General features: G+C 47.2%; 1 protein-coding gene across 2 annotated transcripts in view; it reads right to left on the minus strand.

Moving 5' to 3' along the window:
- Nucleotides 1-17,948, minus strand: part of LOC147891675 (phosphatidylinositol/phosphatidylcholine transfer protein SFH12-like) — a 142,274-nt gene that overhangs the window by 121,845 nt on the left and 2,481 nt on the right. For both annotated transcript variants that reach the window (XM_087387906.1, XM_087387905.1), the window contains exon 3: nucleotides 902-1,168. In XM_087387906.1, coding sequence (XP_087244032.1) covers nucleotides 902-1,168 — 267 coding nt within the window. The remainder of the gene's footprint in view (nucleotides 1-901; nucleotides 1,169-17,948) is intronic.

Consider the following 17,948-nt stretch of genomic DNA (forward strand, 5'->3'; position numbering starts at 1 on the left):
CTTAGTCGTGGGATGTAAGAGGGACCTACTTATCATCCATCCGTTCGAGGGTCGCAAGAGCTGTTGTAGTCCTTATAGGGTTGCCACAGTCGAGGCGTCAGGGTCCTCTCATAGTCGTTTCCTTATATTTCCTCCAACAACCTCGGGTGTTGTGTGTTGGTAAGAGAATTATTTGCACAAGTTACCTTCTTCTTGGTGGGTGAACAATGCAGAGTTACAAACAGATTTTTCTTGGAAGCACCACTATCAAAATACCAAGTATGTAGTGTTTGATCAACATTGAAAGAGCATTCATCCTTTAAAGGACCATCTTCTAGAATTCGTGAGCAAGGCGTTGAGCAAGAGCGACGAGCTAGTAGCCGCACTACAGACACAACATGAGCGAGCTTAAGTGAGCTTGCACGGGATTCTACTGAAGACCTCTGAGGAGGCATGTGACATCTCCTCATGCTTGTAATCTATGAGCTTTTGTACATTCCAACTGGGTCAAAAATGAATGAAACGCTTTGGTAGCTTCATGTAATCAAAGTTACAATTTCGTGTACTGGTGTTTGAAGCCTGCATTTGTTATTTTAGTGTGTGTGCATTGTGCTCGAGAGTTTGGTTGTGGCATTGATCAAGCATGAGACCGGACAGAAGTCTTTTGAAGATCAAGGCCCATGGGTAAAGATCAAGGCCCATGGGTATTTAGTTTCCTCTATGCATATGAGGGTAGGCCGGGTCTCAAAATCCGACATGGAATCAAAGTCGTGTTGAAAAAGCTCAGATTTAAAGCTTTGAAGGTAATCAAGTAATTATTTTACCAGAACTTTGCATGTTGATGGCAAGCATTCAAGGAAGTCTGTAAATCTTTCTCTTCTCACCTCACAATAAATTAGATAAAGAGCCATGAAAAGCTTACCACACCATGGACATCGAGAATAGTAGTTGTCGAGTCTATGTGTTTTTTTGCTGCAATTGAACATGCAGGATACTTTTCTTTTAGAGTCTTTTCAAACTCAAGTACATGGTACTTTAAGTATCGATCCAAAGTAGTAACCTCAGCTAGTTTTTGTGGATTGACTTTCCCTATCCTTTCAATGTATATTGGCCTCCCCTCTTTATCAACTCCATGAAAGCCCTGCGGATAGTACTTCTTCACGTCCTCTAATTCCTCGAAAGTGAAATCCTGCACAAATGGTGAAAAAGGTACAACTTAAAAACTGAGAGTGTAAATTTGATTGGAAAGATGCAAAGCCAAATAAAATGAAAATCTAATATGTGAATTTCCTTAAGGTTCAGAAAGGAAGAATAGGATTCTATTTGGTAATATGATACTTAAACTTAAAATATTTTACATACATGATTCGGATCACACCTAAACTTGGAAAGCCATACATATCATACTAAGGCAGTTTTTTATACAGATAAATATTTCATTTAGTCTATATGTTAGGCCATAGATTTCCATAGCAAGGACCGAATGGATCAAGATAAAATTCAATGGTAACTGCATATACCCAGTCCAAGGGCAAGGGAACGTAAAATGGGCATGGGCATCAATGCCTCAAGCAACCACCCTTCCATCCAGAAAGACAATAATAGCATCACCAAGGTCACATTTTCAGCTTTTTTTTTTTGCAAAGAAAGGAACCTTCTATTAATGCTTGAAAAACTTCATACAAAACAGCAGCCCCGAAGGTGCTGAGTATGGAAAAAACCGGAAAAAGGCTGAAAGAAAAACCCACCTGTTCCAAAGAAACCCAGCTCACTACCTAGGGGATCTCTGGTACTGCAGCTAACAGCCAGGTGGGGGGACTATACAACCAGTGAATCCCTCGCGGAGTGAAAATGTAAAAAATTCCTGCAGGCCAAGCCTTGCAGAATTGAGTGCGCCTCGCGATAGTCGCCCTAGAGCCTAGGTCCCACACTCTTAGGTGGAGCGGAGGGTGTAGATGATATCCTGCCAGATGGCGACCAAGGCAGCCAAGGGTGGAACCGGATGCTCACCCATCACCAGACTGCAGTAAGCAACCCAAATATTCCACGCAGTGATACTGGCTACTACCTCCCAAACGTTGTCCAGAGGAGGAGTAGCCAGGTTATCAGAGAGGGACCGCCTCATGGAGCTCTATCCTCTGAATGCTCCGACCCTATATCCGGTAAGCGGGGGAATCTCATCAATCTGGAATGCGTGTCCTACCTCAGTCAACTAGGCCACCATCCGCCAGGTGTAGTCCCTCTGAAGACTCTGCTTACGGGTCATAATCCTGAGGGATCCCATCCAAATCCTCACTGCGCTACGACAGCTCCAGAAGCAGTGTGCGATCGTCTCCAAAAGACCAACAAAGCAACAGTATCACTGCCCCTCCACCCGCATCTACTCCAGCCACGGAGTAGGATATCTTCCTCGGCCGCAAACTCGACCATAACCGCATCCAAAACCTGGAACGGACATCCCGGGGCACTCTCTTGGCCACCCAATGGCTCTCCCTTGAAGGGGTCCACGTCGAAAAATCCATCTGAAGCCTCCTGCCAATCCGTGTGGTGTAGGAAAAGAAGGGCACCTCGTCCACCTTCCCGGCAAGGCCGCCCCTAGAGGGCCAGAACCACTCTCCTGGATCCCACTGCACTTCCCTCAAGGGCCTACCCTCCCAAAGCCAAAGGCGCCATCTGGGGGCATCCTACTCTGAGATACTGGAAGGGTCAATGTGCCACTCCTTCCCCAAACATCCCACCACTCTGATCATCTGCCAAGGAATCCCATCCAGACTCCCATCCATCTCTGGGTCTCTCTCAGTGAGCGCCTGGAGTAGGCCTCCAGGTCCTACACAGAAAAAATCGGGTTGTGTGCTGCCTCACTGCATCATCATCCTCAAGGGAACACTAGTCTGAGAAAACTGACCCAACCATCTGTTGTCCATCCACACGCAAAGTCCCTCCCAACAGGACTCAGGGATAGCTATGTCAATCTCTCTCATCCTCTGCCCTACCCCTCGCAGATGCACTACGACGCCAAGCCTCGCCTCTGCCTCCATGGGTAATCTGCTCCGTCTGCCAAAGGACCTAGCCGGTCCACTATCCCATTGTGCCCAACCAATGTGAGTCTGTTGTCCAAGCATACACCCCTCCTGATCTCGGATCTTTGGGTGCCAAACAAGGGGCTGACACTCGAGCTCCTCTCTGCATCTGGGCTGAGCTCGAATGAGGCCCCTTGCTAATCTCTGCCAAACCCTATGGAGGCTCCTCATCAAGGGGGGAACCCTTCCCTGTAAGGGAGGCCTCTGAGAAGATCCATTTGTTTGAAAGCTACCACTACTCCCCACTGTGTAAGGTGTTCCTGAGAAGCCCTCGCTGTAAGAGGAGCTTCCAAGGCTCTGCACCTGGTGTGAGCCCACGAACAACCAACTTGCCCAAGAGGGCTCCGCTTTGCATCGCTGGATCGATGATACCCAAGCCTCCCATTGCCTGTGGCATGATCACCATCTGCCAAGTGACCCGGGCTCTAGTGCTCCTCGTGCCGTCCGAACCTACCCAAAGGAAGTTCAGAACCAACCGCCGTCGGAGCTGCCCAATGCACTCTCTGTGAAAAAACCACCAGGAGGCAATATACCAGGCCGTGGCAAGAAGGACCTAGTTTTCCACTAAGGCACGACCTGCTAGGGAGAGTTTGGACGAGCTCCAGTAGAGAAGCTTGCACCGAATACTCTCAAGGACCAGGGCGATCTGCTGCTCTGCTGTAATGTCAATACCAACCTAGCATCCGAGGTATCTCGCCGCATGTCCCTGCGGTATCCATCTGAAGCCAAAGTCGCTCCCCCACTCACAAATCTTATGTGTCTCCTCAGAGCCTATGAAGAAACCTATGGACTTTGTCCAGGCTCCCCTGACTCTCTCCAAGCTCATTGTGGTGCCCTCTACATACAAGGCCATGTCATCTGGAAAATCAAAGTACAACTCCTCCTGCCTGATTGGGAGCCTCAACCCTGTGAGGCCCACCACTTGCGATCTCAAGTAGTAGCCCAAAGCCTCCGCCACAAACAAGAAGAGGAAGGGAGCGAGAGGGCAGCCTTGGCAGACCGAGCGAGAGAGAGGAAAGGCCTTGCCCGTGTGTCCTCCGATAAGCATCTAGCCAGAGCTTCCCCCATAAAGTGCAAAAACTCATGTGACCCACCTGTCTGAGAAACCCAATCTCTGCGTAGTACCCTCCAGGAAGGACCACTTCACCCTGTCGTAGGCCTTCTCGAAATCCAAGAGGAGGACGGCCAACGGCTGTGACTCCTCCCTGGACCAATCCACTGTCTCCCAAAACGTGAAGATGTTGTCCAAGATGCTACGCTCCTGGACGAACCCGATCTGTGTGTTGTGAATAATGTCAGTAAGACGGGGCCGTAACCGCGAACTCAAGACCGTGGCAAGGATCTTGTATGCGGTATCAAGCAAAATGATCGGTCTCCACTGCCGGATATCTGACCTATCTCCCCCTTTCACGATCAAACAAATCCACCCCCTGCTCAAGGATTGAGGGAGGGAGCCCGTGTCAAAAATCTCCTGGCAAGAAGGTCGAAAAGGGGTGGAGATGATCTCCAAGAAGTTCCGGAAGATGGCCGAAGTCAAGCCATCCTCACCAGAACACTTCTGGGTCGAGAGCCTTGAGGGCTTCCCAAAGCTCCTCATCCGTGAAGGGCTCCTCCAAACTGTTGCACAGATCCTGCGAGTCTACCGTCGAAACATGATCCCAAACTACCTCCCAGGCCACAAGACTAGCTGAAGTCATCCTCTCTGTCTAAAAGAGCTGGCTGTAAAAACCTGTGGTCAGGTCTAAAATCTCCTGCAGGTCAGTGTGCATGATGCCCTGCGGATCTCGAAGACGCTACAGCTGCGTGCCTACCGATCGGGGCCTAGTGGTCTGAAAATTTTGCTTCGTCATTCTATCCCCCTGCTGTACCCACCGAGCCCGGGAAGAGTGATAGGAGAACTCAGCCCGCCGAATCTCCATGTCCTGAAGCTCAAGGCGAGTGCTCACAAACCTGTCCCTAAGCCACTGAGAACCTGGATCCTGCTCCCTAAGATGCTCTATGGAGGCGAGGTCTCTCCTCAGTGCCCGCTCGCGCTCCTGAAGAGTCCTCCGCCTAAGGCATAAGCCTGCAACTCCTCACTGCTCCTCTGGATCGCATCGGCCACCCACGAAGCCGCCCTTGCACGGTGCCGTCTCTGACTGTTGCCAAATCCTTGCCATGACCTACTAAACCTCCTCATCCTGCGGGAGGTCCTCTGGAATGCGGACCCCCTTTTGGGGAAGACCTCTGCGGGGATGCTCTAAGTATAGTACTACTGGAGAGTGGTCTGACATCATGGTACCTACCAGAATCCCGGTAGAGCCGCCTCTGTGTAGTGCCTAGTCCCCAATGTAGAAGTGGTCTAGCCTCTCAAGCAGTCCATCATGTCTCCTCTGTCTGAAAGAGAAGAGGAGGCTGCTAGGTATTTAGCTGAAATCTGGCTCTCACCACGGGTCTCTGCCACTGATCATGAAAATGAACTGCTCCCAGGTACTCCGCTCTGTTGCTGGCATCTCAGAGGAGGCGCCACCCTGCTTGTCCTCCCCAAACTCCAGGTTGTTGAAGTCCCCTCCAACAATCCAGGAATCTACATCCGGAAGACACTCTGAAAGCCTCCTCCAAAAGAGCGGACGGTGCTATCTGCACGCTAGGGCATACACGTTCAGGATCCCAATCCTAGACTCTCCCATCCTACACGCTGGGGCATACACGTTTAGGATCCCAATCCTAGACTCTCCCATCCTAACTCCCATCCAAATTGCCCGTCCTGGGATAAGCTCGCCTTGATCATAGACCTCTGGAGCCACTGTCTGTGAGTGGTTGCCTATTCCAGAAAGACTGCCTTATAAGACTTTGCTGAGGGTTTGGAGGGCGAGTAGTATGTGTCCGTACGTCGGCGTACTAAGGTGGACGCTGACTCAATGCCAATCTTCCGTGCCCACTTCGTCATGAAGGAGACTTCCACCCCGAACAACTCGGCACACTTTTGGAGTGGCCAGTCGTATGCCTGATCAACCTTTGCCTCAAGCGGCAATCTGATAACTCCTACTGCCAAACCACATATTGGCTTCTCTCGCATGAAACCCAGCTGAAAATTCACCTCTGCACCATGGGCATGCCAGGGACCCATAGTTGCACGAAACGTACGTTTCGTGGGCAGAAACGGAAACGGCGAAACGGAAACGCTGTTTCGTCAAGAAACGGCGTTTCGTATTTCCTGTTTTCCCAGAAACCCTAAAAACGGATTTTCTTCCAAAATTTCGCCGCCTTCGTCTTTCGCCGCCTCCCGCATCCTTTCAGCATCCTTCCTCCACTTCTTCAAGCTCTCTCCATCCCATCCTTTGCTCTTGGACCTACCCTCACCTCCATCCTTCTCTGAGCTCTCTCCATCCTCTTCATCCTTTGCTCCATCTTCTCCATCCTGCAAGCTGCAGCCTGCAGCTTGGCAGCCTGCTCTCCTGACTCCATCCCTCCATCCTTCTTCTCTCCATCCTCTCTTTAATCTTACCTTCTACCTCTCCATCCTCCTCCTCTCCATTCTCCTTCACTTCTACCTCTCCATCCTCTCCATCCTCTTTTACCTCTATCTCTCCATCCTCCTTCTACGGTCTACCTCCCATCCTTTCTCACGAGTCACTTGTGACCTCTCCATCCTCCTTCTCACCTCTCCATCCTCCTCAATGCCGAGAGATGCTTATTGGGTCCATGTCTCCCTCCTGGATAGTTATAAAGGAGGCGGTGGCTCCAAGAAGTGGAGATGCAACTATTGCGGCATAAGCAAGACGGGGTCTGTCACAAGGGTGAAAGACCATCTAGCAGGTGTTCCCTGCAAGGATGTAGGACCTTGTGAGTTCGTGCCTACTGCAGTGAAAGGTGGCCTAACAGAATGGAAGCGTGCGCGTATGGCAGCCTTGGCTGCAAAAAGTGGAGGACAAGGGCTGCAAGATGAAGAAGAGGCTGCTGACACTGAGCCATTGGATGATGCCAACACATTGGGTTCTGCAAAGAGAAGTAGAGGGGCATCAACTACATCGAGCGCGGGTCCTAGTGCCACAAGAACACCCTTGCCACATGGATCAATTAGTGTGGATGCTAGTGCGGGGAAAAGAGGATCACTGCAAAGGTCTAGCATTCAAGCACGCTTGCAAAAGCAAGCAGTGAAGGAGGCCACTAGTGAGCTCACAAAGCTCTTCATACAATGTGCAATACCCTTTCATGTGGCGAAGAGTACACGATGGAGGAAGGCCATGAGAGCCGTAAGCCGCATTGGGTATGAATGGGAAGGGCCTACATATGAGGCCTTGCGGACAAGAGAGCTAAGAAGAGAGAGGGAATGTGTGGAAGACCAAATGAAGCCCTTGAAAGAGACTTGGAAAAAATATGAATACACACTCTTATGCGATGGATGGTCAGATGCACGCAAGAGGAATGTGTACAATATTTTAGTGTCTTCTTGCAAGGGAACCATGTTCTTGAGAGCCATAGACGCTTCCACTGCAGGTATAGTGATTACAGGGCTGTATATTTGGGAGCATTTACGGGCAGCCATTATGGAGATAGGTGTTGAGTATGTGGTGCAGGTGGTGACAGATAATGGCAGCAATTGTGTGTCAATGGGTGCCATGTTAGAAGATGAGTTCCCTAAGATTGTGTGGACACCCTGTGCCTCACATTGCCTTGATCTTTTGATCGAGGACCTAGGGAAGATACCTTGGATTGATGCCATCTTCTCCACAGCCCGCAGTATCGTGAAGTTTGTCACGAAGAGACCCAAAGTCCTCAGCATCTATCGGGCTTACAGTGACCTTGAGCTATTGAAACCTCCAACCACAAGGTTTGCTTACATGTTCGTAGTGGTGGAGAGGCTTGTGCGAGTGCGCCAGGGCTTGTTGCGCACGGTTGTGTCTCGGGAGTGGGGAGATTGGGATGATAGAGGCCAAGCAAAGTCTATCAAATTTTTTCGCATGATCATGGATGAGTCTTGGTGGAATCAGGCGGAGGCATTAATCAAATCGATTAATCCTATCTACACGGTGCTTCGCATCACAGACATGGAGGGAAGCACATTAGGGCTCTTGTACGAGTTTATGGACAAGATTGGAGAGGCCCTCAACAGAAACACTTCCCTATCGCCTGATAAGTAAGACTTTTTACTTTTGTAATATGTATAATTATTGCAGTTACTAAATGGCAATTTGTTATCATGAAGCCTGGAATTTTCAGATATATATTATGTATGTACTATTATCTATAGTCTATGAATTTTGCATGCATAATGCATTCTAATTTCTTGTGGCATGATTTAGGGTTGAGTCCATCCGTGCTATATGGAATAAGCGGTGGAATTAGTTCCACCGCCCAATCCATGCGGTGGCACATGTATTGCATCCGCTCTGGCGCAGTCAAGAGCAATATGAGAATGACGAGTTGGAGGAGGGGATGCAACAGTATCTACAAAATTGGACGGGTGGTGACTTAGAGATGCAACGAAGACTGGAGGATGAACTTCTATTGTTCCGCAATCACAGCCTCTCCTTTGGTCGACCTACAGCTAGGCTCCGAGAGACACAGTTGCAACCTATCTCCTGGTGGGAGAAATATGGCAACTGTACTCCTACTTTGGTAAGAGTCTAAGAGACAAGTTCCAACGCCACTAATTGGAGCTTAGTCGTTAAGTAATTTGAAGTTTTATCTACTACAAATATGTTTAAAGTTATCAAGTTCCTGATACTTATCTCGGCTTAATTGGCTTATGGCAGAAACGCCTTGCTATACGTGTTCTCTCACAGGACTGCAGTTCCGGTCCTTGTGAGAGGAACTGGAGCACTTGGGCCCTCTTTCACACAAAGAAGAGGAACAGATTGAGCACGGCTCAATTCGAGCGGTTGGTGTTTTGTCATTGCAACCTCCGTCTCCTTGAGTTCACCGTCGCCAAGTGAATGCAGACACGGTGGACGTGGAGAAGATGGAGGTCATACCAGATATCCCACGGGAGGAGCTGGACATATACACCATGTTGTATGAGGAGCTGTCAGCACCAGCACACCACACACGATCATACACTCAACCATCTGGAGATGGTGCTAGTACTTCAGTTGCACCCGATGGTCCTGATCCTGATGTTGATGATTCTTCTTCAGACAGTGACACAGATGCCTCGAACTTATCTGAGGACGCAGAGGATGACGATGACGAGGAGTCCATGGATGATGCAGATGATCAGTAGTCCTGCTGCTTTTTTTTATATCATCCATGAGTGCTTTTATTTTGAGTCTTGCATGACTCATGAGTCATGAGTCATGAATCATGATCATGAAATTTGTGGACCATGAATCATGATCATCTATGGAGTCTGGACATTGAATACTTTCAAAGTTCAAGTTTCAAGTTTCAAGTTTCAACTTGCGTGCTAAGTTTAAACTTTTAAGTACTTCAAACCTCTAAATTTCAGATTCTTGTAATGCCAAACTTGTTAGTCATGACTCATGATACATGTTGATTTCAGATTATTGAAGCATCATTCAAGAATTTAGAATCATAGAGGCATGAATCATGAATGATGCATTGATGCTTGAAGGCTGAAGCCTGAAGCTTCAGCCTTCAAGTATAGATAATTGTAATTTGTATTATGTATGATTTGCACTCTATTGATAATTATATTATGTATAAAAAATAAATTTTTATACATAAATTGTATCATATTGCCGTTTCTTCCGTTTCCGTTTCGGCGGGGCCCGGAAACTCCGTTTCTTCCGTTTCCGTTTCGGCTGGTAACTATGCAGGGACCACTTCTCCAACCCTGTGGATCGAACTGAGAGGGGGGCAAAGGGGAAAAGGGGAGGGAGGGAGGCGGAGGGAGGGGGGCGGGTGGCGAGGGTGACCATAGCAAGAGGGGCGATGGGGAGGGAGGGGGCATGGGGAATCCAGGAGGGAAGGGGGGAAGTGGAGACGGAGCGGGATCTGGAGGGGGGGGCGAATCACCCATCATGCCTCTTCATCAGCTCTGGTCAGTTCCTATGACGCTTCCAACCTTGAAACTCAGTTGGCCACATCAGTTTTAGTCAGCATGACTCACATTTCACATTCTGATCAGAAGTGTTCAGGACTAGGGGCTCAGTTTTCAGTCCCACTGGCCGTGATGAGGGTGTCCTAGGAGTTTGCCAGACCAGTGTCAGGCCTAGCAGGAGGGAGTACCCTCATAACTAGAGTCACAAGTATAGCTATCATCAATACGCAGGTTGATGATTCCTCGTCAATCCGTGAGGATAGCCATGCTCCCTCCGCAGCTGCCCTTCCTCAGTTCTTTAGGGAGGCAGGTGCCGTTTATGGGCAGCCTCAACCCCCTGCTGGTCGGGCCCTTGGGCTCGGCAAACAGCCCAGCCAACCAGCTGACTGGCTGGTCGACCAATTCAGGCTGGTTGGGTCAGCCAGAATGGGCCTTTCCAGCCCCTATATAAAGGGGGGCTTGCCCCTCATTTCAGCATGCAGCTCCCAGCCTCCAACAACACTTTCAGCTATCATATCAGCGAGGTTTGGTGTCCTAGGTCCGCAGCATAGTTCCATCTCCCACATGTCGTAGCTAGGGGAATGGTCTCAGCACAGTCTTGTATGCTGATTTGGCAATCATGTATAAATAAAGCAGTGTACTATAGTTAGGTCGATCTCTTGTATCTCTCATGCTTGAGTTCTCCTTGTATCTTCATCTACGTTTCCGCTCAGCCTGCCCCACATGCTACAATACGTCATCATGAATGGACAAAAACCTATTGTTGAATGTTTGGCACTATTATATGCAAATTCTAATATGGGTAAATACTACCCCCAATGCCTTTTACTCACCTATGTCTAAACCACACCCTCAATGACCTGGTCGACCTTTAAAATGATTGTTAACTTTGCTATCCTGGTCGCTAACTATACCACTGGTGAAACAGCAGCAGAAGAGTCCCAATCCCAAGAGGGAAGTTATGTACCCAGGAAGTAATGGTGAGGCACAATCTCCCCCTTTGGTCCCGTCTTCCTTGCTGCCCTGGTAGACAGCCAATGGATGAAGACATTTGAACTCTTTGTCTGCTGCACTCAGCCTCCCCTTTGCTGCTCCAACTCCTCCTGGATGTGGGCCCAAAATCTGGCTGAGGTGCAGCTCCAATCTGTTCTTCAAATGGATAAGTAACTGCCCTGAAGAGATGCTTTTATAGGCCCCAAGGGCCCCTTCAAAATAGCCAACCCCTCAGTTGTGGGCCCAACCTGATCTTCTCCAACTGATCCAGGTTGGCTAGCCTTGACCAGCCCAACATGGCCTGCTGTCACACAGCCACTGGCCCAGGCTGTATACAGCCTTAGTTGGGGTCTGTTCAGGCATGTTGCTGGCCCAAACCACACACAAATATGCCGCCTATCAGCTCCAAGCATCCCGCCATCTTTCTGGCCCTGCTGGATCCCTGGATCCACTGCTCCAGCTCGTACAGCCACCTATAATGATCCGTACATCCGGCTTGCTTCTGGTCATCCCGTGCTGACTTCTTCATGCTCCATCTGCTCCAACTCTCCACGCAGGCTGACAGATCTGTCCTGGGTCTGATCCCAGCCTTGTGCCAGGCTGTGCACCTGCTGAACATCAGTCTGTGCCATGTGTCATCGCGTCTATTGCTGACAGGTCTCATGCTGTGCTGCTTCTCCAGACTTTGACTGTGTACCAAACCTCTACAAGCAGCCAGGTAAAGTTCTGTGTGCTGCCCACATGGCAGCCTATGTGCTACCCACAGGCAACCCCCATCTTTGTTTTGGATAAATTATATCTGCCCACATGACAAAATATGTGCTGTCCATGTGGCAGCCCCATCCTACCCTGGTCCAGATCCCCCATGGTCTCCTTATATGAGGGCTCACAACTAGGGATGTGGCCATATAATTTCCAATATGGTAGCCCATACAATCTATAAATATGCTCCAGAAATAGCTTTGCTAATTTAGGAATTGTTACCCGTTCATTAGTTGGAATAAATTGAGCCATTTTCATCAACCAATCCACATGCCCCCTTTGCGTCCTAGATAATCCAACAATAAAATACATGGAGATACTTTCAAAATTGCCACATGGGATCTCCAAAGGATGTAGCTGACCGTGACCCAAAGAGTGCCCCGGCATGTCTGGTCCAAGTTTTGGACACGGTTATGGTCCAATTTGCGGCTGAGGAAGATATCCTACTTCTTCTGGCTGGCCGCCCATGCAGGCTTTGCCCATCGGACCGTGGTTGGAGCAGATGCGAGTGGAGGGGCAGTGCCATTGTTGCTCTGGTGGTTTGGAGACGATTCTGCACTACCTTTGGAGCTGTCGCAGAGTAGTGAGGATTTGGATGGGAGCCCTCAGGATCATGACCCGCATACAGAGTCTCCACAGGGACTACACCTGGGGGATGGTGGCCTAGTTGACAGAGGGAGGACACGCATTTCAGATCGATGAGGTCTCCCCAGCCTACAAGATACAGGGTCTGAGCATACAGAGGATAGCGCTCCATGAGGCAGTCCCTCCTGATAGCCTAGCTCCCCTTTCTCCTCTGGAGGACAGCGTTTGGGAGGTGGTAGCCAATATCACTGCGTGAAACATTTGGGTGGCTCGTTGCAGTCTCGTGATGGATGAGCATCAGGTTCCACCCTCGGCTACCATGGTCGCCATCCGGCAGGATATCATTTATACTCTACGGACTCTAGGCTCTAGAGCAACTATTGAGCGGCGTGCTCGATTCTTCAAGGCTTGGCTTGCAGGAGTCTTCTACATCTTCACTCCGCGAGGGATTCACTGGTTGTATAGTCCCCCCACATGGCTGTTAGCCCCAGTACCAGAGATTCCCTAGGCAGTGAGCTGGGTTTCTTTGGAACATGCCGGTTTTTCTTTCAGCCTTTTCCTGGTTTTCTCCATACTCAGCACCTTTGGGGCTGCTGTTTTGTATGAAGTCTTTCAAGCATTAATAGAAGGTTCCTTTCTTTGGGAAAAAAAAAAAAGGATGTAGTTGACCGCCTACTTGCAAACATTTACCTTTATTGAGCTGGCATTTTCGGCACTTCAATACATAACTTGGATGTCCTATCTTCCAAACCAAAAGAATTGTCTTTTCAAAAATGCATGTCTTCTAAATCACTAGGTATCCTGCACTAGGACTATCATGACACTTAAAAAGAATTTGGCCTTATGTCATTATTTGGCACACATACTCTACCTTTGTAGAGCAAGTAGCAATTTTCAAAACTATAGTATGTTCAATTGAGTCCTTTATCACCAACCTGCGATGTGTCACCATTACCATATGACTCCTCAATGAAAGCTTATCCATTTGTCACATTCCTCTCAATGATTCCTTTCCATATTTCCAAAAAGTGAGGATAATATCACGTTTTTTTCAGGGCTCCTGAAAATCATTAACTGCGGCATTCGGCATAGGGGATCTGCTACCACATTGAATTTCTCCTTCCGATATGTCAATTGAATATCAAACACTTGTATCAATTCAGCCCGTCTAGCCTTTCTTCCTTTACACTCTACCCACTTGCAAATCCATTTGATACTTTCTTGATCAAATATGATATCAAATTCAGCACTATACAAATATTGCCTCCATTGCTTTAATAAGCATCTGGTTCAACCACAAATAGTTCATTGGGATATTAATGTAGTGGTGCGGAAATGAACATGTTATATTGGTCCTACTATGGTTATATTTATGGAATGTCCTGTCAAGATGCATAATTTGGAAATCCAAAGCATCTTTATAGCCTTAATGTCCACCTCTACACCATGTATCACGTTGTCCCAAACTATTTTATTATTGTCCTTTGCAAGAGAGACTACATATTTGAGTGCACTTGGACTAATGAGTAGTTTCAAAAATTATGTGAGACACAATCATCAACCATTATTCTTACTTTTTGCCCCTTAGTATTTCCATGCATCCTCAGCTGCCACATTGCCAATGATAAGCAATGCATATAGGGCCTATCCTCATGACAAACCTCTACTTCTATGTACTTTTCAGTACCTTTAAGCAAAAAAAACTTGCTCCACATGTGCTTGTTTTTGTTGAGGTTTATTTGGGAAAATAGCTCCCATCTTTTTATTCTTTGGGCAATTCTAAGCACAATTAGACATGTAAAGCAAAAAAATTCTTGCTTCGCTTTGTCATAATTCTCTTTTCTAAAACGATATCTTTGAGTTTGGAGCTTCTTAGACTGTGCTTGGGAAACTCCATTTTTGAAATGTCCCTTTCTTTTTAAATTGGAAAATTGAATTTGAAACAAAGCTAGTTTGATCCATGGTTCCACTTTTAGATCCTCTCGCCGTATCATCATAAATGTGGGCATACTTAATAGCTTCTTCAAAGGTTTTGGGAGAATTTCTTCTTGTCTCAACCTTGTAACTATCTTGTAGACCCCTCACAAAACCATACTTACCAGGGAAGGTCCTTCCCCTTTTAGAATGGTGCAATGCCGTTCCCTATTTGGAGCCCTACTTGGAATGCATTCCACATTCTAGGAATGTGCACCACGCCTAGAACGCCAAGGAACTCTGTTCCCTTGTTCCTGGAATGCATTGTCTCATGTTCTTTGTTTGGCACCATGTGAAACCTTGCAAAAGTGCCAAAACGGTATGTTTCACACTGTTTTTAGTTGCCTCTACTCTCTAGCCCTCCTAGCACACTCAACCCACCTCTCACTGCTCAGCCCACCCTTCCTCTTGGTCCCTTTCTCCCAGCCCCCTCCTCTCAGCCCCTCCTCTCATCATCACTCACAGCAAGTTTCCAGGTTCATTTCGTGCTGAAATCTGCGAAAAACTGTCAAAACTGTTATTTTTAACCTAAAATTTGACTTTTGCAATTTTAGCCCAGATTTTCAGTATTTTTTGGAGATTTTGGCATATTTAGCCTCTGATGCACTAGGGCTTACAGTTCTGCATGTTTCTGAGAAAATATCAGAAACCCTAATTTCACAAATTAGGGCTTTTATGATTCTTTGATTCCTACAGTTGTATTACAGCCTCCTCTATGTCAAACTCTTGAGGCTTGCCAAGAAATTTTGTAAAATCGTCACTATTTTGTAACATTTGTTCGAGGACATTGTAAAATCAAGTGAAGTTACTCGACATTTGTAACTCCTTTCGGCACATTGAAAGTCATCATGTGATTGCTCCTTGTAGCTACCCCATGGACATCACCGACGTCTTTATTGGGACATTCTTGCTGAGTGCTTCATCGACATCTTCATCAACAACAAGAATGGGTACTCATATGTGTCTGCAGTTGCTTGGAGGACATCTCTTACTCAAAGAGATCAATGTTTGTAATATATGCTTGATGAATGGGTCCTCTGCCCAGGTTGTCCCCCAAAATGAATGTAATGCAGTGTGTTATTGAGTCCTACTGAGTCAATAAAGGTCCTCTGCATTGGATTATCCTCCTAAATCGATGTATTTCTTTTATGGTGTGTGACTCCATGTTTCTAGTTAGTCCCTAGAGTCAAGAGGGGGATGTATTGTGGGAGCCATGTATTGGCATTGGTAGGGTCTAGTTATCAGGGCTGGCATATGAGTTCCAGGATGTTGGTGCATGGTCTTCTAGACCTCTGAGTTGTTCATGCATCCATGCTGAGACATGAGCCTCTCAGTCATTTTTGGGATGTAAAAGCCATATAAGTGCTCAATCCAACCTCTGAACCATGCTTAGACTTCAGCCTCTGAGTTGGCATGGGAGCCGTGTCTAGTTCAGACATTACACAGTTTAGTAGTCCTGTCACTGTTCTGTCCTTGGTTCCATTCCAGTAGTCTCTCACCTTGTCTTCATGGGGGGATGTTAGAATATGAAGCCAAGTTGAGTCAGTTTGGTGTGTTCTAGTGTGTTCTAGTGTGAGTTCTAGTCTAGTGTGTCCTATGGATGCCACGTGTCACATTGGGAGTTATCCCATATGCATTGGTGTTCGTATGTGTGTGTGTGTGCTCTAGATAAGAGCACATGTCTAGTGTCAAATCAATCAAGTATCAAGGTACAAGCTCTTTGGTCCACATGTGAGTACTCTCATTTTTGTTCATTGCTCTAGTCATTTCATTTCCATTTCATTATGTCTCTTTTCGAGTATCACTTCCTCTCTCCCTAGCCTACCCTCTCTCTCTCCCTCTCTCCACCATGTTCCTTCAACCCCTATCCAAATGACTCTTGCATGTCTGGAATCCCATAAGCAATGATGAACCGACTCCTCTGCAGACGATCCCCTAGGACAAGTGTAGTCTGCCCCACATCTGGATCTCCACCTATTCACTGCAATCCCTCCATGTATTAAAAGCCAAAAAAATAAAGTAATCTTGATTTTCATAGGCTCCTCCAAAAGACTCTTTGCAAATCAGTTGATACCTGATAACCCTCCCAATGAGGTCAGTACTCTTGAGAGAGAGACACACGGGCAGCGAGCAATGGGATAAGCTGGTTTTAGGAGACAACACTCCACTTGTGATCGTATCTTCACTTTGCGGGCAGTCATTGCGGAGGCCTAATCAAGATCACAGAAAGTCTGCGCTTGCTTTATAGACTTATGGAAGGCCTTTGACATAGTCCCATGATCTCGCATGATCAGATGACTTCAGGAGATGCAGATTCCAGATGTCATGACTTGGGTATGTGTGAGAGCATATTTTTATACTATGGTCTACACCCACTATTGGGCACTGATGACGTCAATGGGGATGTCATAGTAGCTAGTCCCTACTATGCATGATGGAGCTTATGGTTTTCAATCTTATGAGTGACTATTGTGAGATTGAAACTGCACTATGCTGTGTTTTTAGAGGATGAGTTTGGGAATGTTCCTGGATTCATCGGGTGATGAGTCTGCATGAGTCAGTCAAAGGGAGAGTACGTGCCCCTGGCAGCCTGTCAGGCTAGGTCGAGCACACCATAGGGGTAAAGCAAGGATGCCCCTCTCACCAACACTATTTGGGCTATATATTGATGAGATGACAACATTCATTGACCATCTAGGAGGCGAGGGATCACAGCTGACTGATCAGATGATACAGCTACTATTGCACGCAGATGACAGTGTCCTTCTATCCTCCTCAACAGCAGGCTTACAGAGACACCTAGATACCCTAGAGGTGTTTTGCAAAGAGAGAGACTTGACAATTAACCTTGGCAAGACCAAGGTTATGATTTTTAACACCTAACGGATCAACGTAGCTTCACCTACCGAGGAGAGTCAGTGGAGATCGTATAGTCCTACGCCTACTTAGGGGCAGTCTTTGCGGGGCCAATCTTCATGATGATCTATGCAACCAAGGCACGTCCTACATGAGGGCAGGGAGCTCTAGCTCGACTAGAGCAGCAATACTTTTAGGCACATTTTAAGCTGAGAGTGGAGCTTGCATGGCCTGGTATGCACGCATCCTAGATGGTTTGACAAACAAGGAATTCAGATGGATCGTCTCCCCACCTTTCAATAGAGTTTGAATGCTCCTGATCTTTGGTCCCATGGGATGAGATCAACTGTATTATACAGTTGGACCTACTCTAGCTTTATACATTACGAACTTGGGGAGGAGACCAGGAGGTCCACACCAAGACCTGGTTCTACCCTGACCATTTTCTGAGAGTGTTTGAGGATGGAGTGATCATCAGACCCCAATATCTAGAGGATAGGCGAGTTTCAAATGCCCTCAGGATTGCCATTTTTACAGATGCAGGTCTCATCTCTTTCGATTCTAATGTTTAGAGTTCCTGTGATCTACGTATTCATTTTTTTCTTGAAACAATATAATGGATCCTCTCTTTTTTTTAAAGGAGAAAGAGGGGGTAGAAAAGGAACCAAAGATGTGGTTTTTATACTAAAGTTCCAACTTTAGTATGACGTGGCTTTCTTGCTTGTTTGTGTAGG

This window comes from Dipteris shenzhenensis, chromosome 17 (genome assembly GCF_047967505.1).
Source record: "Dipteris shenzhenensis isolate YYH24624 ecotype China chromosome 17, Dip_SZ_1.0, whole genome shotgun sequence".
NCBI lineage: Eukaryota > Viridiplantae > Streptophyta > Polypodiopsida > Gleicheniales > Dipteridaceae > Dipteris > Dipteris shenzhenensis.